Source organism: Trichoplusia ni, chromosome 18 (assembly GCF_003590095.1).
Source record: "Trichoplusia ni isolate ovarian cell line Hi5 chromosome 18, tn1, whole genome shotgun sequence".
Lineage (NCBI taxonomy): Eukaryota > Metazoa > Arthropoda > Insecta > Lepidoptera > Noctuidae > Trichoplusia > Trichoplusia ni.
This window is the reverse complement of record NC_039495.1, coordinates 3,450,817-3,477,330: the sequence shown is the minus strand read 5'-3', so window position 1 is coordinate 3,477,330 and position 26,514 is coordinate 3,450,817. Positions and strand designations below refer to the sequence as shown.

At 37.9% G+C, this 26,514-nt stretch overlaps 2 protein-coding genes across 2 annotated transcripts; one reads left to right on the top strand and one right to left on the bottom strand.

Moving 5' to 3' along the window:
* Positions 1 to 6: 6 nt before the first annotated feature.
* On the top strand, positions 7 to 3,438 carry LOC113503198 (ubiquitin carboxyl-terminal hydrolase 32-like). Its single transcript, XM_026885058.1, has 3 exons — positions 7 to 85; positions 165 to 340; positions 509 to 3,438. Exons 2-3 carry the CDS (start codon positions 180 to 182, stop codon positions 606 to 608), a joined length of 261 nt encoding a protein of 86 aa, XP_026740859.1. The 5' UTR covers positions 7 to 85; positions 165 to 179; the 3' UTR covers positions 609 to 3,438.
* A 2,924-nt stretch (positions 3,439 to 6,362) lies between these two features.
* LOC113503197 (14-3-3 protein epsilon) lies at positions 6,363 to 26,479 on the bottom strand. The gene is made up of 6 exons (XM_026885057.1): positions 26,318 to 26,479; positions 22,609 to 22,772; positions 13,290 to 13,445; positions 12,509 to 12,667; positions 6,786 to 6,975; positions 6,363 to 6,657 (listed from the first exon to the last, which is right to left on the bottom strand). The coding sequence occupies exons 1-6, from the start codon at positions 26,379 to 26,381 to the stop codon at positions 6,602 to 6,604; spliced, it is 789 nt and encodes a 262-aa protein (XP_026740858.1). The 5' UTR covers positions 26,382 to 26,479; the 3' UTR covers positions 6,363 to 6,601.
* Between the last annotated feature and the right edge of the window lie 35 nt (positions 26,480 to 26,514).

Sequence of the window (26,514 nt, the reverse complement as noted above, 5' to 3'; positions counted from 1 at the left end):
CGACAACCTCATCGACTACCACCAGCACCACCTATTAAAAGACCAAGATCCCTTCGACATCAAATACAGATTATATGCTGTAGTGGTGAGTTTTAGTATCTCTTAACTCCCATTTAATGCTAAAGGTAGTCTCCATGGCCTCATTTGTCGTGTTTGCCCCGCAGTCGCACTCCGGGCAGATGAGCGGCGGTCACTACGTGGCCTACGCGCGCAACCCGTCGGGCGCGTGGCTGTGCTACAACGACAGTTCCTGCCGCGAGCTGCCAGGCCGCAGCCCGCCCATCGACCCCGCCAGCGCCTACCTGCTGTTCTACGAGCGACAGGGACTCGACTACGAGAGGTACACCATGTTCACTACTCATGCTCAGACAGATTCATGAAGAATCTCCCGGTAATCAAAAACATCTCGGACTAGGGCTTAGATTAAAATCATTATACGAGTGTCACCTCTTGAGTAGAAACAAAAGCCCTATTTCGCATACGCTTTTCAATTTTCTCTAATTAACAGGTATCTACCCGATATAACTGGGAAAGAACCGGTAGTGAAAGATGCAGAAGTCCTGGACCCTGACGACAACGACCTCAAGAAGATGTGCTCCATCATGTAGGAACAGTTTTGATAGTAGAGTCGAGAGGTTCAGACTACGCGCCCGGGCCGCGGGCTTCAGGCCAGCTGTGAGCCTGTGACCAGGCTGTGGCCACGCTGCTCATGTTGGTATGCGCGACATCCGGACAACTCCGTCAGTTTCGACATCCCCTTATTCACGTGGTCCAGACAAAAAAGTGGTAAAAAACATTATTTTGAAATCCACGCAACAACAAATGTAATCAAAGTTATATTTTCATTATTTATTAGCATTGATGTTGTGGAATATTGAGGAATAACTCTACCGCGTACGGGACCACGAAAACGAAACGCTCAAATAAAATAATTTGTTGTATTGAATCATTACATTCAGTTTTACGAAGTTATAATTCATTGATAAGTATTGGTTCAATAAAAAACGGCTTGTTTTGAATGTTTTTCAAACAATTTTATTGTATAAGTATATCTTGTAGCTGACGGCTATCCGAACCTAATACCAAAACGTATAGATACACAAATTAAAAATAATATATTTAAAAATTATGAACAACTGAACATAAATTATAACCTTTATGATGTATTTTAAATTTTGATGTTGATTTTATTTTATTAGGTGTTTTGCGCGATATCGCTAGTTCCGTTGATTTAAACCACAGGTGACACAATGAATAGCGATTCAACTGCATTTGGTTATTATAACATGATATAGTTCAAGCCTTTTCGATCTAGGAAAAGATGCTTCTGACATGTTTTATCTAGATTGTTTCTTCGTATCTCTTAAGTAAGTTATATAAAATGTATCGTCTATACATTATGTGGTCTGTGGTTAGGGTTGTAAACAGTGTTTTGTTTGTTATTATGATTGTGTAGTTGTAATGCATTCCTATTGTTGGTTCATTTTAAGCGTTCTGAGCAACATGCGGGACTGTTGAGATGGTTCGAAGCTTTATAGCAAATGTGGGTGGAAACATAATTAACAGCAATTAATTGGAACACGTAGCGTCGTTATAGAGTCCCTATAACTTCCTTTCCACTTCATAAGTATAAAAGTACTTTCGCTAAAGTATTAATGCCTGATGAGGTGATGAATCTGATAATTATGTTTTCGTTCATTTACAATTTGTTTTCTTGTTAATGGTTGCCAACGTGTTCGCATCCATGTAATAATAATGTCAAGCAATTGTGATATAGTTTGAAATATAAATCGTTGGGTTGCTCTCGACCTCTGAACACAGTGGTCTGTTACAAAAGCGCGTTGTCAACCCAAAAGGTAATGTTATAAGTTTTGTTGAGGCCGGCGACAGAACAAAACAAGCGCGTCGCCCGGCCTCGCCCGTTACTTTAATATTATAATGGAGACTGATGTGATGTAATATAATAAATGTGAAGTGCTATATTTTACTCATTGGAATATTTTGTATTTAATTATTGTAAATAGTGCGTCGGTAATGTTTTGTACCAAGTAACGTTTGTGTGTGACCATTGTATGTGCGGACTATAGACGATATAGTCGTCGAATTGCTCAGCTGTCTGTATCGTGATATAAATAGCTTAGGACGCGACTTTCATTATTTTAAAAGTCACACATAATACAATTTGTGTATAAGCAGTCTCTCCGTTTCGTTGGTCCAAAACATTAATAACGGAATATTAAAATAATATATTCTTCTAGTGCGGAAACTATTTAGTGTTACGATACTGTGTTATTGGCGATTTATGTTGTTTAAACGAAACAATTAGTTATTGTTGTATGAGTGTACCGAGCCTCAGTGCGGGGCTCGCTGTAACTGTCTCCGCGCGGACGGCTTAGGGCACAATCAAGTGATGCTTAATAAATTCTAGTGAATACGATATATAAGTATTAGACTACGTTAAGTAATATATTATTATTGATATTATGAGCCGGTGTGCACGATCCTATCATATTAATTTGTAAACATTGTAATCGATATAATTTAAACCGTAGCTTTTATAACGCGACGTTACGCTAGCAAGTTACTGCTAGTCAGGGTAGTTGTATAAACAGGACACCAGTGTTGTACCACGTGCGTCCATGTTTAGTCGATATTTTTATTTATTCGATCGTGTGCACCTCTATTCGTTACACGGCTACAATAGTTGAAAACAGCTATTTCTCATAGACTATCAAAGCTAGAGATAAAGTCTATACGATTTTAAAGTAGCCGTTGCCGCAATACTCGTCTAAACCACGATAGGTGCGCACGCGCATATTTTGTATATTTTAACGTATGTAATTTCGGTATTGTTGTAATGCCATTGTGAGTGAATCGTGCCATTGATCGAGTTTCCTTCTTCTATACCAAAGCACTATTTTTTCTTACACTTGGTTGGAAATTAAAACTGCGACCAGACATAGCTGACTGAGTAATTCCCAAATATTTAAAATGTTCACACAAGTTTATAATATAGATCATTACTTGCTTGCTTGTCTATCTGTCATTCTTTTCTATCTGTCTCTGAAATAGTTATTGATATTGTTTCAAAACTGCTTTGTGTTTGGTTAGTTAAAACACAAGACGATCTTTCTATTTTTTCTGCTAGATTAGGATAACTCGTGATGTACACACACACACACACACACACTAAGTCTGGTCGTAATTTTAACAAAATTCAACGATTACCCACACTATGACAGTTTTGATAAAAACTATCAGATTGTTCACTTGTTTTGATACAATTAGCTTTATCGTCAGTGCGTGGCTCCGAGCTATACCTGGTATGTCTGGTATGGAGACATACCAATATCTCTTGCGTTCAATGTTATATCAAATTGTTATCCATTTAAGTATTTTGAATATCCCTGTGCAATAAAGAATTTCTTTTGTATGTAATTACTGGTTTTATTCGAAAACTGGCCTATCCCAGAGAACAGCGGTCAGTGTCCAACGTTTTCCTTGCCTGGTGCAGACCAGGCAAGGAACTTCCTTGGCAGCAAGGAAGTGAGTATGAAGATACCTGTAACAGGCGACCCAGGTAAGTAACTATTGACACATCTTGGCTGTCTTAGTTTGAATTTGAAGGTAATGGTAAATAAACACAAACAAATAATTCTTACAGAAATATTTTCAACTCATAGAACACATCTATTCTGATTTTCTGAAGACTTGCAGCCTCATTTTGCCTTTCCAATCAGATTTCCCTTCAGGCTACAAGTACAGTCACAAATTAATCTCCTCAAACTCTTAGGTAAGATAGAAAAAAATACAGATGAATTGAGAGCCTCTTCCTTTTTAAAGTGGGTTTGAAAATAAAGCGGTTTTTGGTCGATTGCAATATTTCCATAAGTAGGTGTTATTGTGTATTATACTAGGCATAAGTATTTACTCAAATACTTTACTCGAATACTTATTCAAATCTAGAATACATCTCGACTTTTAGTTACGTTTTATCAAAAACTTGCTATAATAACATTCATGGATCTTCAAAACACCTACATAATAAACATAAATATTGTAATCGACATCTACCTAATATAATTTATAGAAACTTTATTATTTTAAGCGTTAATACACATAAATACTTGAAATACTTACGTTTTGCAGTACATACATCTTCCCTGGGTCACTGTCACCTTCCAATATAGTTCTCTATCCCTACTAATATTATAAATGCGAAAGCAACTCTGTCTGTCAGTCTGTCTGTTACGCTTTCACGTCTAAACCACTGAACTGACTTTAATGAAATTTGGTACAGAGATAGAGTTGACCTTGAGAAGAACATAGGATAGTTTTTATCCCGGACTTTTGAAGAGTTCTCTTGGAAACGCCATATAACCGACCTCGACCGCGGGCGAAAAGCTAGATTTATATATTATATTACTGAATATCGGCAGTAGTCAGAATCTAATCTAAATCGTTATATTTATGTCGAGTCAAGCTTAGGCCGCACATACGCCGAAACCGCCGCCGATTTTAATCTGATAATTTTGAGAGAAAACTTAATAAAAGAAACCTCACTGATGGTTTTGAGACAGCGGCTTATTTTAAAACTACAAATGTGGCAAACCCAGACTCAAATGATTATGAAACCCTTATTTTTCCTTTTTCATTATTGCCGTTCCTTAACTTTAGCTTAATGGAATAATATTTTTAACATTCAGACAAAAAAAATCGCTTAAAATAGTAGATAGAGTTGCGGTTCTTAACCATGGTATGTGCGTCTCGGCGGTTCCGCAGTTTGCCGCTTATGGAGAAAAACCCAGCGGTCTTGGCCTTAAGTGTAGGTGTTAATGTTACCAAATAAATAGTCATCGATGATTAAATTATGGATGTGGTAAAAAGGTGTAAAGTAATAGCAATAAAACGGGAGTGTGGACTTTTGAATTTTTATTATTAGATTTACACTGTCATTTACAATAAATTTCCATGTAGTTGGTAGGACATAAATCAATATTGGCATAACACTAAGGCTAATTGCATTAGTATTTTTGTGGATAAATTAACAAAATATATGCAATATTACAAATTCAAATAAAAATAACGCTAATATCTTACTCGGGCACGCACTTGCTCCTCGCCGCTATGCCACACTACAATTTGGAGTTCAGCGAACATCGGCCAGATATTTAGTTAACAGGTATCGTGAAGATGGAATGTCTTCGAGTAGGCATTACTGTCGCGGTCGCGGCCGCCCGCGACGCGCATCAAATAAATAATTTCCCCAAGTGCATTACCTTAACCTAGCACAACTTTTAGAACTACTGTTTGTCCTGTAAAATCGTAAGAGATGTAGCGCTACAGCAATTTTCGAGAACTTGCGAAATTAAAAAAATAAATTAAAATATACAAAATCTCTATCACAATACTCGTAAGTAATTAAAGCAATTCAAATGTGAATACTCCAAATGTTGTAATACGAACGAAGCGCGGGTACATCGACATGTCTTTAATTCTATTTAAGCTCAGCCACGGCCCCGCCGCGAGGGCCGCGCCAGAGGGCGGGCCTGCGCGGGCGGCGGCCGCGCCTACACTTAGCTAAATATTGCAAGTAACTACATCATTACCACCCTATAATGTTACGTTTATCGTTTAAAATATATCAATAAATGATTCAAATGTATACAAATGCAGCGAGGGCGCGGAAGACTCGCTCACGGCGTCCGACCGGCGGCGGACCCGGACCGGCGTGGGCCGGACCGGGCCGGACTAGGCCGGACCGGCGGCCCGAGCCGGCCGGACCGGCCCGGACGCGCCGGACGCGCGGCAGCCCGCACCGGAACCGACTAATACGAACTAGCAACAGTCTCAAAACAACAACCTAGCCACGAGATTAAACGTCCATTGTATAAAACTACTATTTGTGCAGACCGAATCAACACGGAGATGCGATTACAAAGTAAACACTATATCGACATACGTGACGATACGCAACTCGCTAATGTATCCAACTATTACATCGTTAGCATATTTGTTTGTATATGTCATTAAACATCCTCGACGCTACGGTGCTTGTTTCAAGTATCAACAGAGTTTTTAAATACATTAATTTTACACACGGTATAAAATACTTAGAAAATTTACAATTCCCACGTTAAGAAGTAGCCGCACGGAAGTCGGGAGTGTGTGACTGTGTGCTCTAGCGGGCCGAGTCCCTCTCGTGGCAGAGTCCGCGCGGACAGACAAGCTAGTCAACGACAAGAGAGATCCATCGAGTGGTTACAGTTATGAAAATACATCATACAACATACAGTTAAAATGCAATACCAAAGTACTTTTTTCTTAAACATTATTTTTTTTCGTAATTGAAAACAAATATATCAAAAGAAGTACATATTAATGTATATAACTCGTAGATAATTTGACACGATACATAAACGAAACGTTATCATGTATACAATATGCATGTTATGTGTACAACGGGGCTGGAACTGACAATTTACGTCGGGGGGCGAGATGTGTGGAGGAGTACCATACAACCGGTTGTCATTGGGGGCTGGGTCTTACGTGATACTATAGTTATTTTTTTTATTATATTTAAATAGAATGTTAAAAAGTATTACGACACATCCTGATCTTCCACGTCTTGGGGCTGCTCCTTTTGTTCGGTTTCACCTGGAATGCGACAAAATACACCATTAGTAAATGTATTAAATATCTATCACTAGCATTTCTTTGGACTTGATTTCTTTTATTTCAATTTTAGGATTTGTGTTTTAGGTTTATTATCTTGTAAGACTGACCGGACTCGCCGTCGCCCTGCATGTCGGACGTCCACAGCGTGAGGTTGTCCCGCAGCAGCTGCATGATGAGCGTGGAGTCCTTGTAGCTCTCCTCCGACAACGTGTCCAGTTCTGCGATCGCGTCGTCGAACGCCGCCTTCGCCAGCCGACACGCGCGGTCCGGACTGTTCAGGATTTCGTAATAGAACACCTGCGCAAAGACAATTCAACAACATTAGTATCGTCAACTTAATCCGTTGGTATGTGATATATTGAAATAGTCATCATTTCAATAGATATAAAAATGCTGATCACTAAGAACGTGATCTTGTCATGTAGGCGCATTTTGCCGCGTAGTAATAGCTTACGGACATGCTAATTAAGACTGAGATTTCCTAATGATCTTTATGTTACTAGATATAATAATCTCTATGTCAAGGATTGATACTGTCTCGCATTCCAATCATAGACAAAAGTATATTTGCGTAGTATAAATGAGAAAAAATAACTAATTCATAAATTAAAGAATGTCCGACGCCCTTGAACTCGTAGGCGTTTCGCTAGATAAATACGTTATGCGAGATAAGTTATCGCGTGACGTGTAACTATACGGATTATTGATATCACTAGCGGCGTCGGATAAATAGTAATAAACCTGACTACCGTATATATTTCATGGAACGATTACTTCAAAATTGTGTCAGTATTACTGTTGGAAAGTTAGAATCGTGCAACAAAATCACAAAGAACAAGATACATTATGAGCAAAGTTTCAAAATGAAGAGTGGGTTGTCCGAGCATAGTTAGTTCGCAATATCTGAAGCAGTTTCATAGTGGGACTAACCACTACTGAAAGGCTGAGCTTAATATAATTATCCTGCAACAAAGTATGATGCAGATTATGGCTAAAATGTATTAAAATTCAAAGTTGTTTGATCGACAAAATATATTTCTTTTCGTTAATGGCAAACACCATTTTTTTCTAGGATAAACCAGCTTCCATTTTTGATTTACAAAAAAAAAAGTAACGGATTATAAAACGCCGTAAAATGGGCACATGTGTGCCCAACAGTATCTATTTTAGGGTTACGTAGTTAAGGATAACTCGTCAATCTGTCCTGTCTGTTCTTAAACAGCAACAATCTACACAGATTATAATTCTATTACGTCAGCTGTTACCCCGTATAACATCGACACGTGAAGAAAACCGCGTATGATAATAAATATATACTAGAAGGTCGCCAATACATTCAGTGTCTCATTAATTCAGCCGCGCGGTAAATTACCATACGAATGCTAATATTGGAACGGTCCAAGAGCTTTACATTTCTTTGCTAGAGGACTTTTTGAATGGAAACGTCTAAGTTTCGATGAAGAACAAATTAGGTATAGGTTCTGAAAGTTATTTCGTTTCGTGTGGATATTTTAAAGTAAAATCACAAGCTTTTGAAATATGAATACCACTTTAACACGACCGCACACTTATCCGTTACTGACTGCCGTAAGACTGACATGTGCAAGAACTGTTACGAATAAAAAATATGGACTCTCGTGTATTCAAACTCATATTAACTGAATATATACAGGTTATCTAACATATGGCTAGCTCCAGCTGTTTATCCTTGTATTTGCCCTGTGAATAGGTCAGATAGGATAACCGCAAGTGTTACTGCCTTAACACGATGAAAGCTTTCTGATTATGTAAAAATGTCCCTAACAGAACCCCTATATAGTTCAATTTTAAGGTACACGTAAGATTCGTTTTCAGGTTATTATTTACACAACATGAGTTTATACCAGGTAACGCGGCTAAATCCAAATCGATATAATGGTTTGTTACGTAGATGTTTATGGCGAGTAGACAGCGCCATAATACTACTATAAAGCCAGGGTCGTCACGTAGTTATTATCCAATTCAGTCTAAGTTAAACAGAGTCTATAGACTGCGTTCTATAATGATTATGTAATGTGCGGACACACGAATACTCGTTTCGTTTGTTTGTTCCAAAGATTTTGCGCCTGTGGTATTCTGACACTGTCGGGGGCCGCTATAAGATAACTTCTATCTATATTCAAGTAGCTACGTTGATAATGTCGCCTTCTTCATTTTCTAATCTCTAGCAATACTTATATGTTTTCGGTAAAAAGACAAAATCAGCGATGTTTTATTCATTAAGTAGGCTGAGAAAACCCTGAAAAATTATTACTTAACCCTAGAAAGATAGTCTGCGTAAAATTGACGCATGCATTCTTGAAATATTGCTCTCTCTTTCTAAATAGCGCGAATCCGTCGCTGTGCGTTTAGGACATCTCAGTCGCCGCTTGGAGCTCCCGTGAGGCGTGCTTGTCAATGCGGTAAGTGTCACTGATTTTGAACTATAACGACCGCGTGAGTCAAAATGACGCATGATTATCTTTTACGTGACTTTTAAGATTTAACTCATACGATAATTATATTGTTATTTCATGTTCTACTTACGTGATAACTTATTATATATATATTTTCTTGTTATAGATATCGTGACTAATATATAATAAAATGGGTAGTTCTTTAGACGATGAGCATATCCTCTCTGCTCTTCTGCAAAGCGATGACGAGCTTGTTGGTGAGGATTCTGACAGTGAAATATCAGATCACGTAAGTGAAGATGACGTCCAGAGCGATACAGAAGAAGCGTTTATAGATGAGGTACATGAAGTGCAGCCAACGTCAAGCGGTAGTGAAATATTAGACGAACAAAATGTTATTGAACAACCAGGTTCTTCATTGGCTTCTAACAAAATCTTGACCTTGCCACAGAGGACTATTAGAGGTAAGAATAAACATTGTTGGTCAACTTCAAAGTCCACGAGGCGTAGCCGAGTCTCTGCACTGAACATTGTCAGATCTCAAAGAGGTCCGACGCGTATGTGCCGCAATATATATGACCCACTTTTATGCTTCAAACTATTTTTTACTGATGAGATAATTTCGGAAATTGTAAAATGGACAAATGCTGAGATATCATTGAAACGTCGGGAATCTATGACAGGTGCTACATTTCGTGACACGAATGAAGATGAAATCTATGCTTTCTTTGGTATTCTGGTAATGACAGCAGTGAGAAAAGATAACCACATGTCCACAGATGACCTCTTTGATCGATCTTTGTCAATGGTGTACGTCTCTGTAATGAGTCGTGATCGTTTTGATTTTTTGATACGATGTCTTAGAATGGATGACAAAAGTATACGGCCCACACTTCGAGAAAACGATGTATTTACTCCTGTTAGAAAAATATGGGATCTCTTTATCCATCAGTGCATACAAAATTACACTCCAGGGGCTCATTTGACCATAGATGAACAGTTACTTGGTTTTAGAGGACGGTGTCCGTTTAGGATGTATATCCCAAACAAGCCAAGTAAGTATGGAATAAAAATCCTCATGATGTGTGACAGTGGTACAAAGTATATGATAAATGGAATGCCTTATTTGGGAAGAGGAACACAGACCAACGGAGTACCACTCGGTGAATACTACGTGAAGGAGTTATCAAAGCCTGTGCACGGTAGTTGTCGTAATATTACGTGTGACAATTGGTTCACCTCAATCCCTTTGGCAAAAAACTTACTACAAGAACCGTATAAGTTAACCATTGTGGGAACCGTGCGATCAAACAAACGCGAGATACCGGAAGTACTGAAAAACAGTCGCTCCAGGCCAGTGGGAACATCGATGTTTTGTTTTGACGGACCCCTTACTCTCGTCTCATATAAACCGAAGCCAGCTAAGATGGTATACTTATTATCATCTTGTGATGAGGATGCTTCTATCAACGAAAGTACCGGTAAACCGCAAATGGTTATGTATTATAATCAAACTAAAGGCGGAGTGGACACGCTAGACCAAATGTGTTCTGTGATGACCTGCAGTAGGAAGACGAATAGGTGGCCTATGGCATTATTGTACGGAATGATAAACATTGCCTGCATAAATTCTTTTATTATATACAGCCATAATGTCAGTAGCAAGGGAGAAAAGGTTCAAAGTCGCAAAAAATTTATGAGAAACCTTTACATGAGCCTGACGTCATCGTTTATGCGTAAGCGTTTAGAAGCTCCTACTTTGAAGAGATATTTGCGCGATAATATCTCTAATATTTTGCCAAATGAAGTGCCTGGTACATCAGATGACAGTACTGAAGAGCCAGTAACGAAAAAACGTACTTACTGTACTTACTGCCCCTCTAAAATAAGGCGAAAGGCAAATGCATCGTGCAAAAAATGCAAAAAAGTTATTTGTCGAGAGCATAATATTGATATGTGCCAAAGTTGTTTCTGACTGACTAATAAGTATAATTTGTTTCTATTATGTATAAGTTAAGCTAATTACTTATTTTATAATACAACATGACTGTTTTTAAAGTACAAAATAAGTTTATTTTTGTAAAAGAGAGAATGTTTAAAAGTTTTGTTACTTTATAGAAGAAATTTTGAGTTTTTGTTTTTTTTTAATAAATAAATAAACATAAATAAATAGTTTGTTGAATTTATTATTAGTATGTAAGTGTAAATATAATAAAACTTAATATCTATTCAAATTAATAAATAAACCTCGATATACAGACCGATAAAACACATGCGTCAATTTTACGCATGATTATCTTTAACGTACGTCACAATATGATTATCTTTCTAGGGTTAAACCTAGACATTTTTTTTTCATTCGATTATGTGGTCTGCATGGACCTATTCTCAGAACAATCAGTCATAATAAAAACACGGTGTAAGCAAAGGCGCCATAATGTAATAGTACACAATTAAAGTACCATTACAGTCTATATTCCTAGAAGGAATTAGCTTCCATGTGATGGTTTGGCAAATAAAGAAACCATTCTTCAAGTGCTCAGTAATATACAACTTACATACCAACACTTAAAATAAAGTTAAGAACGACCGTTAGGTAACAACGCGATTATTCATAAAATTTCAATGTTTCCAGTACTTGGTCAGCTATAGTGATGTTATTCTTTACACAATGACATAGTGCGATGACGTGTCGCCCGTGATTAACTGCGCAAATATGTTGGCGCACAAGTAGTGCGCGTCACTCGCTATGGAAATATGTCTCGTACACTTTTACTTGCATTATGTATTACATTGCCGTGGTCAGGAACATAACCCAACTAATAATATAACTTTCATTTTTTTATTCTATTGTACCAATCAGCAGGGTTTGTGGATTAGCTGCGCTAGTTATTAAGGGTTTAACTTGCTATTCACATCCCGATTAAAGAGTGTTAAACCTTTATAAACCTCTCGACAGAGGAAGGCGTGTTGCTCTTATAATCCATCAGTTTATAGTCTCGTATAATTCTCGTCGTAAAATTTCATATTTCTATGATGTAGATTTGAATTGATTTATAGATGTAACCGTAGATATGATTGACATATAAAATAGTATGTGAGAATACTCTTAACTTTATTACTCTTATCACTGTTAGTATTTATGCTTGTCATCTCGTAAGTAATATTGCTGACTACTTACACGGTTCATATCTGTCATTTGGCGTCAGTGCTATCATAAAATATATGACGCAACAGTATGTTACGAGTTATTAAATTCGTTACCCATTTTTCCGTTCTCTGTATTTTGTAGTTTATTTAATGAAATGTTAAGCCAGCACTTGCATGACAAATATTCCCCCAGGCAGCAAGGGTTCAGATTGGTCCTAGTTAATGGTGTGTCGCGGAGTACTTACGGAGAAGTTAAGCGCGAGGCCGAGGCGTATGGGGTGTGTGGGGGGCAGTTCCGTCATGGCGATGTCGGAGGCGGCCTTGTACGCGACCAGCGAGTTCTCGGCCGCCTCCTTGCGGTCGTTGCCCGTCGCGAACTCCGCCAGGTACCGGTGGTAGTCGCCCTGGTCAACAACAACACAATACTAACACTGCAACACCAATTGACCGTATGAATTCCTGCTAAAAACATTGTTAGTTAAATAACCACATTCTCAAGGCGAAAGACTGGACGGTATAATAGCAGTGAGATCGTCATGGAACAGGAGACTGTTTTTGCTCTATTTCTGGCCTGATAAGACAGCACGTAAAAAGTAAATTAAAAAGTGTTCTGAATGAGTGCTCAAAATTTAATGAAATAAATAAACAAATCTTAAATTAGGTTAATAATGATTAACATGCGACTATCTAATCGACTTCAATAAAATACACCCATCCACGTTCAAATGATGGCCACTTTCCTTTGATCCATAAACTCAGGTGCTTTATCTGACCATACAAGGCGAGAAGCATCATCTGAGTCACAGCTTACGACACTCACAGGACATTATGAAATTATCCATTCGAAACGACCAGTTAAATGTTTCTTTGCTTTTAGTATACTCATTTGACGTCACACTGTTTCGTAGAAATACATTAGTTAGTTTGACGTAACAAGGATATTGTTCCGTAAACCGACAAACAATTAGAGTATGACTTAGTTTAAAACTATTTGCTATACCTGTACATAGGTCGGTCATTTGTTACCTTCATTTTGTAATAGAAGACTTTGGACTCGCCGGTCTGTGAGCTGGGTATGAGGTGTTTGTCCAGAACGCCGAGGATGTCTGAGCAGATGTCGCGGAGCTCCTTCTCCACCTGGCTGCGGTACGCCCTGATCATGTTCAGTTTGTCCTCTGCTCCCTGTAACAACCACACACATCATTTATATTTCTCATAAAATACATTGGAAATCATAAAAGGGAAAAAAGATGGTTCGTTACATCATACACGTAAATACAATGATATAATATTATTATCTTTTTGTTATTTTTTTGTTCAATAGATTCGATGATTAGGTATTGATAACTTAAACCCATCAAATTCATAAATGACGCAACAAAATTTTGCATGACAATTATTATTAACCATATTTTACAAAATTCATATTTTAGCGTTAAATCTGACATTTATGAAATGCGTGTTACTAATTTTCGGTCCGGTTTAACCTGTATTTAATAAAGCTTACGTTTTGTTAAACTAGTTTTTTAACAAGTTGTGGTGATAACCTTGGTCAACTTCCTACATAGAAAAAAAAACGTTAGTTTGTTATAAAAACCTTTTATCATTCCTACCGAGCGTTTTCTAAGGGATCTTTGTATGTCGTTCGAAAGTGCAAATAAGCAATTTATTGCATTAAATACTTTTTATGTTACCAACTCGTAAGTGCGCAACAATCGCGTAACTTTAAAAATAAAACCGAATCGATTACATTAGTTTTTCATGTTACGTCAAACTATATTGCTTTCCATTACCATAATCAGTTTTTTGACCCATTGCTATAGTTCGTGTATCAGTCCAATTGTCGTTGTACATTGCTTAATGTTATCTAGGATTTTTGTGGTTCACTTCTAGATCACCGATACGACCGACCAAAGACAAGAGAACTATAAAGTTTGCATATTAAATGAGTAGTAATAAAATGTGTTAAAAAGATAAAACCATTTATTGTACAAAAAATAAAAAAACAGTAAGTACTATGTTTTAGACGATAAAGACGACCATAAATGATATTTTCTGTCAACAGATTAAAATTCTTTCATCTTTCATGTATACTGTCGTTAGTGAATCTTAAGTGTAGGCTTACGAAAGTAATACCCAATCTTAATTTAAAGGTATTTTCAAGCCGAAGGGAATTACCATCTTTAATATTTATTTTTATGAAAATGATTACTTTTAATGAATTATTAGTCTCAGAAATGTGTATTGCGCAGTTACCAGTAAACTGTGAAAAATAAGTGTAGTTGTGAGGCGAGTGAGCCGCGCCACGCCCATTCGTTACACAATCCATCCTTTTATCTACGTTTACCGAACCTACACCCACAAGTAGGCGATATCATTTAGGAGAACAACAGCCTAATGCGTTTACCTTTCTCATTAAAACGTTAAACAAAACTAAAACAAAACTTTGACGACTGATCCAATTTCACTGACAAACGGAATCCTATACCGTTACTGAAAGCTACTCTCAGTCTACGACATGCTACGGTAAATCTCTAGTTAAAATAAACTGTAAAGCTAACGAGTTTATTGAGGCATTTAGGTCTTATCGTACTGCAAGTTTGTTTGCAGTTTGTGCACCAAATACCCCGCTTAATTCCCTTATTAAGCAGTACATATTAAAGCTAATCTATACTTGTAGTCTTATACAAAAGTTATAAATCAATAAGATCAAACCTCGTTGACGTAGTTAATGAGTGGTATATGTTGAGCAAACATTACGATAGCTTGCAGTACTGTAGTCTTCCCAGCAAAGATAAGAAGTTTTAAGTACAGGTCTAACAGTATCCACGAGAATACGCGCATACATTATGTAAAATATTGGAGCGAGCTCTGAGCACAGGTGTTTTTAAGAAGTTCTAGAAGCTTCTTGTTTCACGTTACAAGCTTCTTTGTTTATGATACAGCTTTGCAAAATGTACGATCATATTAAAACCTCATCACTTTATTCAGACATCAGTGCGCTTTGGGTAGAATTTTAGCGGCCCCTGCTACTGCCGACCCATCAAAAGATTACAGCTAGTCTAATGGGATATCGGTAGACCTTTATAATTGTATTACGGAGAAATACACCCAAGAGATTCTGACAACCTAAATCAATGCTTTACACCAATTCTATGCCGTTTGAATTTTGCAACATATTTAACATTCGTTTTAATATAAGTACAACCTAAATATAAAGCTAATCTGAGGCTAATGATCTTTTCCAAGTATTATCAAGGTGTTCGAGTATGGTCTTTTGCGTTATTATTTATCGATCCAATACAAACAGATGCAATGGAGGTTAATTTCTACCATATGACACCATAACATGCAGGTTACGTGACAAAATATAATAATGGATTTTTATAGACAGACATGAATTTAAAGTGCCGTTTGTACGTTATAGCAGTTTTCGTTCGTCTCCATAGAAACTTCGCTCAAAGAATGCAACCAGTTTCTTGCTCGATAAAAACTGAACGATGCATATTTCGACGTTTTTTTACCAAAGTTCACATTTCTCATTATATTGGCAGACGATGCCAAGCATCCAAAAAAGTTCAATTTATTATAAGAATACGTAGTAGAAACGATTTTTGTCTAGAAGCCCGTTTCAAATTGAACAAAAAATAATGAGTTAATTTGCATTATATTAGTTATTCAATGAACATTCTCACACTTTCGAACCTCGCGCGCTGTGATCGATACGAAAATGAGCACAGGGACTGAAAGGGGTTACGGTATAAGGTTACGCTACCGGTATAAAATAAGTGTACCTTAAAAAAATAAAAGTTAGGGTATACCGCTATTTAACCTTTATGCGATATCGGTACCGAAAAATATAGCGTTGACAGTTGCGGGACGTGGGCGAGGGGTGCGAGGCACCGAAAAGGGTGGTCAAGGCCAAGGCACGACCGTGCGCGCCGGCAACAATCCTGTTTTCTTCGTCTTTCCATCTTTTTCATACCTTTATTTAGTAACGGCTAAGTACTGCTAGCGAAATATACCTTTTTATATTGGCAGTGGCGTAGCGTGGGTGGGGCGGAGGGGGCGGCCCGCCCCGGGCGGCAGCCCGCGGGGGCGGCAAAATGTCGCCGTTGAAGCGGGTTGAGATCTGATCTATGATTCATTCATTTCATTACACAGTATAATTTTCCATTTTTATATAAAATTTTGCGCACAAAGGATTTTTTAAAATTTATTTAAAAGAAAAATTGCTAAATTACTGACAGAGCTCTTTATAAGGTTTGTTTGTTTACATACGAACGGCAACATCGCATCACGCCGCGCCGCCCGCCCGCCGCGCCGGCGAGGCAACGCGCGCGAACCGAGTTGATCTGAATCTGAAATCTTTTGTTTTACGAGTCGGCCCGTGTCGATGCCTCTCTTTCGCACTCATTGAATTAGTACTACGCATTCATTTGTAGGTACTTTGTTTGTTTTAGTGCATCGTGAAGTGCCATTACGCAATCACGCATTACTCGTATGTTTGTTTTGCGAGAGTTTTGGATACGGAACGAAAGTCGTTTTGATTGTGTTTCGATCTTTTAAATACTATTGAATCTTCTAAAACTAAACATTTAGATCTTTACCCAATCTTTGAATTAGTTTTTGAAAATGAAAAGAGTCAAAGAAAGCGGTGCGGAATTCCGCAAAAAAAGGGCTAAGAAAGCAGCAGATGCGAAAAAGTCTCAAGGTGCATTACTGAAATATTTCAGTTCTAGTTCTGGTTCGAAAGCCACGTTAACGTCTTCGGTGGCATCCTGCAGCAGTGGAAGTGATTCCAGTGTAAGTAGATATATGATTCCTCCATCTAGAATCGTGTGTGGCCTAGAATTACTCCAGTTATTTTAGACATTTTATTGGCTGGGTCGCTCGCAATAAATTGCAAGGTTCTTTATCTAAAGTAAAAAATCAAAATGTGTATGTATGTGCGTTTGTTTTTAGTTGTCAGCTCTATAGCCTAAGCCGCTAAACAAAATAAGATGAAATTTTGTATTGGGAATGTTTTGTAAATGTCTAGGAATATTTTCTTTGTTTTTTGATCACTTGATTATTTATGGTAGGTAACATAATTTTTCATTTAGCCGCGCCGTCACCAAAACCACTTTTGTTTTGTGATAGTTAAAATACTTATTTGAAATTCTAACGTGTCTTCTAGCCAATATTCATGGGAATACATAACTTATTTTACAGGCACAAGAAGAAGACGTGCCTGGCGTCGCAGTTGGAAGTAGTTCTGGTCCCACCACAGAGCAGGGTCAAGACGAAGTCGACTCACCAGATGTGCCTCAAGCATCTAGTCATAAGCCTGCAGAAAAAGTGAATGTTGCCAAAGAAGACATAATTGAAATCGTGCCTTCTGCTCCTGCCGAAGTCAAAGATGTGAATCTCGACGATGTAGGTTGCTGGCCTTCTCCTATGACCGACGAAGTCAGAACGCTTCTAGTACGTCGCGGGTCTGACTCAGTACAGCACATCGATTCCAAATTTGCCGATGTTGTTCGCTCAGGGACTTCAACGAAAGGCGGTACCCGAAAACTAACCAAAGAGTGGTTCTACAAACCATTATCTAATGGCGAAAAGGTTCTCCGAACATGGCTGGTGTACTCGCCTCTGAAGCAGTCTTTGTATTGTTTTTCTTGCAAGCTGTTTGGCAATTCCGGCTCGAACTTCGCATCTGAAGAAGGATTCAACAAATGGTGGAAGCTAAATCCAAGAATCGGAGACCATGAAAATAACCTGGGCCATGAACAGAGTTTCTTGAAATGGAAGGAGTTGGAAGTTTGCCTGAACTGTAAAGCAACCATCGATCAGAAACAACAAGAAGTTTTCGAAAGTGAGGAGAAGAAATGGAGGGATGTATTGTACAGGTTGCTGAATATTATCCAGTTCTTAGCCAAACAGAATCTGGCCTTCAGAGGACATCGAGAAGACATTCGAGGAGATGATAGTGGCAATCGCGGGAACTTTCTAGAGTTAGTGCACCTCCTAGCTGAATACGATCCTCTTCTAATGGAACACCTGACAAAGATAAAGCTGGGAGCAAGAGTGTCAGTTTCATATCTGTCTCCAGAAACCCAGAATGAATTTATAAATTTACTGGGACAGCAAGTTCGATCCACCATCATCCGTCGTATTCAAAAAGCTAAATATTATTGCGTAATCTTCGACAGTACACCAGACATCTCCCACAATGACCAAATGAGCCAAGTTCTGCGATACGTACATATCGAAGGAGAAAAAGTCGCTGTGGTAGAATCTTTCATTGACTTCTTCCAACCAAAAGGAAAAAATGCAGAAGATCTCAGCAACGATATAATCGCGAAGATAACATCAGACGGACTGGACATACAGAATCTGAGAGGACAGGCTTATGACAATGCTGCCACAATGTCAGGGATCCACAATGGAGTTCAAGCCCGGATTAAAGCACTAAATCCGAAAGCTCTATTCGTTGCATGCACAAACCACTCACTAAACTTGGCTGGGGTACACACTGCTTCTGAATCAGTGAATTCGGTGACGTTTTTTGGAATTCTAGAGAAGCTATTTGCCTTCTTTTCTGCATCAACTGTTAGATGGAACGCTTTGGTTGCCGTCACAGGTCAAGCAGTGAAACGAGTCACTGAAACGCGTTGGAGCGCTAGACATGTAGCTGTCAAGATGCTTAAAAATAAGTTTGAGGGAGTTCTTGAGGTACTGGAACAATTAACAGATTCATCTCAAACTTCCGAAACAAGATCGGGAGCCAGTCTTCTCCTGACAGCCATGCAGTCATTTAACTTCCTAACTTTTCTTGGCTTTTGGGCTGCAGTGCTACCTGAAGTAGATGACGCACAGATTTACCTGCAGCAACGAGGACTAAGTGTGGATAAGTGTGCTCAGAAACTCTGCGCTTTGAAAACCCTCTTAGTGGAAAGTAGAGACCGTTTAGTGCAAGAAGCAATTGACTTTGCTAAGACTCTTTGCGAAAAACTCGGAATCGAACTCAAAACGAGAAGAATTCGCAGGAAAAAACGCATGCATGGCGATGAATCTTCTGCAGATGCAGCTTTGTCTCACGAGCAGGAAATCCGTCGAGAGGTGTTCGCATCATTGGACAAGATCATTCAAGAAATGACGACTCGATTCCAGCAAATTCAAGAAATATCGGACAAGTTCGGATTTTTGATGCCAGCAAAACTTTTGGACAGCAAGTTCGAGTGTGATCTTTCCCATGTATTAGAAGACATCGACAAGGACGAGTTTCAGATGGAGCGGAAGCGTCTCCAGCAATTTATTGCCTGTTCTGAATCAGAGGAAGATATAAGTGGTAAAGGACCACTGGAGCTCCTCCAGTTCATTCAAAAACTGAATCTCGGAATTTCGGTTCCAAATATAGTCATCTTGATTCGTATATATTTGACTTTGGCGATTAGTGTGGCAAGCTGTGAGAGAAGTTTTTCGAAGTTGAAGCTAATAAAAAATTACCTCAGATCTACTATGAGCTCCGCTAGATTATCAAACTTGGCTATATTGTCGATTGAACAAGAATTGGCTGCTAATATTGATTTTGACAAAGTTATTTCTGACTTCGCTGCTCATAAGGCTCGTAGAATCCGCTTGTAAAACCGCTCATCCAATTTTTTCTTCAATAAAAAGTATCTCATTGCCTGTGCAATTTAATTTTAATTAAGCACCTATAGAATGGGGGCGGCAAAGTGGGTCTCCCGCCCCAGGCGCCAAAATGGCACGCTACGCCACTGTATATTGGTACCCAAAAATTAAGGTACCGAAATAAAATTAGGTATCCAAATATAGCGGTAACAATTTTTTTACGGTATGACGTCATACCGTTATTTAAACATACCGTAATTTTCGGGTTATTCAGTCCCTGAATGAGCATGACCTTATTGACGACCGTTTAAAGTGACGTCATACATTAAACCTGAAACTGAATTAGCGACTAGCGTTTGCTCGAATGCAGTTCAGGACATGACCTTCCGTACACACCGAATACAGTGACAAATGTATTGCTCAATTATTTTGGAGGTCACTTGTGATTAGACTTCTGTTGAACACTCCATTTTAATAATTGAACAGCTTTTAAAAAAAAAAAACAAATAATACATACGCAAGAAAATAGGCCTTTCATTGTTGAAGGGGCTCATACAGGTATATTGATAGGAATGCTGCATTATTAAATCATGAGACAAGGTTGTTGATTAAATAATATTAGATTACTATTGCTACAAACACTGCTAGGACTACTATTACAAGCTATCTGCTCAAAAAATTAACTAGTTAAACTTTGTAGATCTATTTAAATATTCAACAAAAGACAAGTATCATCACTTTTAAGCTTGGGCTCTACAATGAATATCGAGAGACTAGTGTTAATAATTATCAAATAAATATTAATTTAAAATTAGAGCTTGTAAGTTTGGGTTGCGGAAAAGCATAAAATACTCTTTTTTGTTTATTAGCGTGACCACTGCTCAAAAATGAGGGCATTCTGATGACGCCGAAATACGTGGTAATAAGAAGTATGAGTCATTCGACCAGGGTTGTGCTGTGTGTAGTGCCGTTTTCCATAGACATCACGTCATATTGGTGACCTTTTTTGTTTCGCTACCCGTGTGTGTTAGCCTTGGGTTCAGGTTTTCAAATCGATTTATGACAGTATTAAGGAAAATCTCATACAGGCATGTATTCAGTGCCTTTGTTATCAATAGTTTAGATTACTTTAGTGTCTTGTATTTTCATTAATTAAAATCAGTAAAACTTGTGGCAAGGCTGAGTAAGATAACAGTGTGTGTGATTTTTCTCAAAACCTTTACCAACACCAGTTTACCATAAATTCAAGATGAAGTAATCCTCTTAATTAGGTCAATGAATCTTTAAAAGTATGGTTGAATTATTTATTAGTTTCAGACGCAAACGTAAGTAGACATATCCTTACGGATACGTAAAAATGTTACGTTGAAAGTGGCCATGACAGAGAAACGACGCTCGAGACTGTACATTAGGTTTAACGATCTGCTATTTCTATATAGTTGGCATAGTTCACAAGCCCGCTACGCCGCGCCGCCGTTAATCTTACTTTGGCACGTGGGACACAATTTATTAAATAGAGTATCACTTGTCAAAATTAAAAGAATAATTGTCGTTAACGCATTAAAAAAACAGAATAAGAAATTATTGTCATAAAAATGATCTTATTTTTAAGTGGGGCGAAACGAGTTTCAGTATTGGCTACATGAAATACACCTTACATAACTTCTCACATTTTTCATTCATTTCTAGAGAGTTCTCTGCTAAAAGAAAATCAGAAAATATAGATAAATGTAGAGCATGTGTTTCTGTACGTATAGCTCGGCACGGCCGACAGCGTAGCCCGCCGGCCAGACTATTACCCCATCGTGTGTCCCGGGTTTTTAACAAAAGGCAGCCGCACCGCGCTACAAACTCGGGGAATCGAGCTGCCCGCTCTTATAGCCTCCCCTGCAGTGTAGACCCCATTAATATTTATACTTTATTATACTTATGTAGCTAGTTAAAAAGAAATAACGTAGTCTTTTATTCATGAAAATTACATGATGACTATATTCCTCGCAAAAGCTCTATTTAATGTTTTACTATAGTAAACCATCGCTATCTTACAAATTAAATCCAACTCTACCCATTAGGTGGTTACTATTAATTTTGCGGGACTAATTAATTCGAAAAATTACTTATTTTAGATGATTATAAAATTTTTACTCAGTAAGACTGATTATCTACAAAATACTATTTAATAAAGATTCTCTATTATAAATAAAAGTCCTTTAAACGTTGAAAAGGAAAATATACGCAACGACGAGTATTCTCTGACAAATCTGAAACGCAAGCACGGAATACCTATAACAGGGGCGTCACTCAGTAACAGATCGATACACTCCAGACATAAAGGAATAGCCACAGATGCGTGAGTTCAACGTGTATTTTAACGGAGTATTCGCTATGTGTAGGAATAATTAAACTGTTAGCTGTAGACTTTTTAGCTTTGGTTATACGATGTAATGGTAGTTTTAACGTGTTGGTTTGCCAAATATAATCCTGTCCCTTAAGCTGATTTCAATAGAGATTGCAACTGGATCGTCGTAACGTGTATTGCAATAATAACTGTAACCGCACTGCAGTCGAAAGTGGTGCGTCCTATCAACCTGATCTCAAAAATAATATAGATTTGCTGTAATGTACAGTGCTTCTCGGCTGCACTAAGCCACCACGTAACTTGCGGCAAGCTTTCGTTAGATCGTCTCTCAGAGCTATGTACAGGTTGCTTGGGTAGGATGTTACTTACTTTCGTTTCTTCCTTTTGTTCGATGGAGGATATGATCCGCCACGAGGCGCGGCGTGCACCTATCACATTTTTGTAGGCGACGGAGAGCAAGTTCCTCTCCTCCACTGTTAGTTCATTGTCGGAGACGTTGCGCGAGGCCACGTTTTTCATCGCCTCCACCATTTCTGAAATGTAGGACATTCGTGATGTAAGATTGGTTATCGATTTTTTCACAAGCAGAACATTCCGGTACAGTTACTATGAACATAGTTTTGGTTAACGAGGAACTTAGTAGTTCCTGTTAATATACTCCTATTGGGGCGTAAAAACAAAAGGTAGATCTTTGTTTAAGAATAATAATAATGATCATAATATTAAACAAAAATTAAGCACGTAGGTGGCTAAAACCAATATCATCGCAAAAATTCAATACATTTGAATAAATTAAAGACAGGTCCCTTCAAAGGTCAAAGTATTATCGTTACCCAGACAGAATAAAGGTTGCTAAAATATCCATAAGCAAAGGTTAGGCATAGTAGGCTCGATATAGTATCGGCAGTAGCCTCATTTAGAACTTTGATTGAGGAGGTGGAGATGATGGAGGATAACTTTCATCGACAAAAGCCTTCTGAATGGTTGTTTCCAGTCTCAGAAAGTTAATGCGCCGTCTCGGAATGTAAGACTAAGTATTCTTTTATCGACGGGAACCTAACCAGGGGCGGGGGACTTGGGCGTCGTATAGACGGAGTCACGAGCCAAACTGATGTTTTATCCATGTGCTCTAATTTTGACATTTACGATCGTTCCGCAATACAACTGGCGCATAATCATGTTATGCAGGCATAATCCAGGAAACATGCGCCAACACGATCTTTAACCTTTTATACTTAAGATAGAAAATGTTAGAAGGGATAACTAGCTCGGTCGGCAAGGACTGGCTGACCTAGCTGCGGGTAAATCAATAGCTTTAACGGGGGTAGAGAAGGCAGCTTTTAAAAAAGCTAGCTCATACAAGTAAAGCTTATTGCATTATATCATTAATAAACCTTATTTGAACAGAACTCAGCAATAACAAACTTAATTTAAAATTAATCTGAGTTTTTACACGTAAAGCACACCTTGAAGTGTGTAAAAGAATATCTCATAGCGGCTTTACGTAGTGAACGAAGCAGGTTTACACGTAGTGTACGTTGCAGATGGAAGTCCAATCGATTTTACGATAGCGGCTTGCGACGTAACAGGTGCTAGCGCGTCGCCTCGCCACGCGGTTCGTGAGCCTGCTCGGCACAGCTGATACCTACCTCTTTACTTTTCTTTCCATCATGCAATCCTTGAATTATACCTACTATAGTTTTCTCGGATGAAAATATTGATTTGATTGATAGGTAAACTAAGGGATAATTTTAACGAAAACGGCTAACGCTACTGTATTATTTAAGCGGCATTGAGTGATCATAAAACAAAAAGGGAGGTCCCAAGTTATGAAATTATTCAGGGATATGTTTGCGGTCGGACAGGCGCCATCTTAAGAATCTAGACACGGCAGCTGCGCCCCGACCGTGTGCCACCCTTATTTAGGAGAAACATTTTTAATTCATTTTCCGCTGAATTGTATTCGAGCAACGGCACTGCGCAAAATTGCAATTAGTATGCGTGTGCTAAAATGTGACACTGAATAAATGGAACACGACATGAAACCGGACCATTTCCATTTTGTATATCGAGTTTTCAATAAAAAGGGGCGACATGGGTCGTATTGAATGACTTGCGTAAGCTTTGAAGGCATTCATTTGCTATCTGCTTATTCGCAAACGTGGTCCACATGTGAGATTAGGTATGCGACTTTCCGGATAACTGCGAATCAGACAGGAAGTGATGATAAAACTTGTCTTTCCTACTAAATAGATATCACCAAACACGATTTACTCAATAGTCATATTAACTGTTTATACATCTCCATTTAATGCTATAAAATATTGACGTTAGTTTAACTGCGATTTACGCAGCACTTAAATTACTACTTTCTAATGAATGATTACAATAGTTAATATTTTTAGTTTTAACTTTATTGCATTAGCAATTTGGAGATTTATTAAGTTTCTTACATATGACATAAATTATGTGTTTTATTTTAAATAAAACGTAGTTTTACTATTTCTTTAAGATTATATTATTACTGATTATCAAGAGTTCATATCATTATGAGCAATAGAAAGTTGTAATTAAAACTGTTTGGCTAGCAACATTAAATAAAATGTGCTGAGAATGGGAGACTCTCATTACTATAACAGTTCTTGTGCATAAAATTAACCTTACATTCTACCTTTACTACATTTAAGAACTGTTTATGACTTCAAGCTGTACATAACATTTAGTACAGTAATGTGAGTAATATGGACTATTCACAGTTAATCAATGAATACTGTACCTAGGCATAACATGAGTAAGCTTTTCTCCATGATATGTTTGAGTGAAAATGTCTCACTATTCTTATTTAGCACCATAGTAATCATATTGTCTCATCATAATATATTATCATTCACCTACACATTGATTAACTTCTACATGAACACCCAATCATGTGGTATTTTAAGGTTTTTTTTGCACCACCTGAAAGAAGGGTGTGGTCTCTGTAACCTTTAAGTTAATTATACATAAGCATGGTACATTTTATGGCAAAAATTAACAGATCTAACCTATGGAAACCTCTAGAATACTGAGAACTATGTACTTTAGTATTTTATGGAGTAAACTTTACTGATCTCAGGTAATCATGACAGCATGTGTCATTTTCTGACTTATTGATTGATAATTCTTGAATGACATATACACATTTATGTTGTCATTATTATAAATAACTCGGAAATTGATACTTGTGTGTAATTTCGTAATTAAATTTTCATGTATTACAGGATTATTGGGATAAATAAGGCCATTTTAATTCACAAACAGGTTTGATAAGATAACAATTAGTATTTTTCAATGATAATTCTAATAAAGGTCATTGAACTGTATAGCCCAGATAAAATATTGAAAGGTGTAAAATAACGCGTAGGGCTCACAGAAACTACCAGTGATAACCTACACAATGACCGCGTCGATACAAAAAAACACAAATGCGATAACGTTAAGAACTCTCAGGTAGATTCCCGTGCAACTAAATCATGAACAATAGGTGAAATCGGAGGCGACATGAAATTACGCTTCCCAATATACCCAGAACATTCTACTAGGTCTAATCAAATGATTTGCCCAAGGTACGACATGCATGACCGAATCTAATGACATCGATCGCATTTACTTCCCCTGTGCTCAGGAAAATAGGAGATTTTTTCATGCACATCTACAAAAATCGATTGTTACACCCAATGACAATGGTTTTACTATGAGAAAAATGGATTATTACACTGTAACATAGCTTTGTGAAGCATGTGAATAGGTTTTCAAGGGTTTTATCATAGTAAAAAGACCTAAGGACATCCCACCGGCGGATGACGCATCGATCGCGGACCAAGCCTAACGAATGCCATTGATTTGTTAGTACGCCGATAAGTAAATTAATTGAATGTATTATGTGAGTTTCCCCGCGAAAAACTACGTTACAAAGACGAGTACGCTACAATGGTCTAGAAATTTTCCTAACTATCACCAAATCGTCTTTCAACTGTCGGCGAAAATACGATAGATTTTTCATCCCAATATAGAAGTTATAACGAAAATATGTACTTACCGTCATAGCGCTCAGCCTGCTCGGCTAACTTAGCTTTATACACATTATCTTCCCTTTCCGACATTGTGGATGACAAATGATTTTTCACTAACTAAAACCGAATCGCCAGGTCACTAATTCACCAAGATGGCCGCGCCCGCCAACCGAATCCGAATTCGATCTTCAACTAAACTCCGCCCATGACGTCATAGAAATGG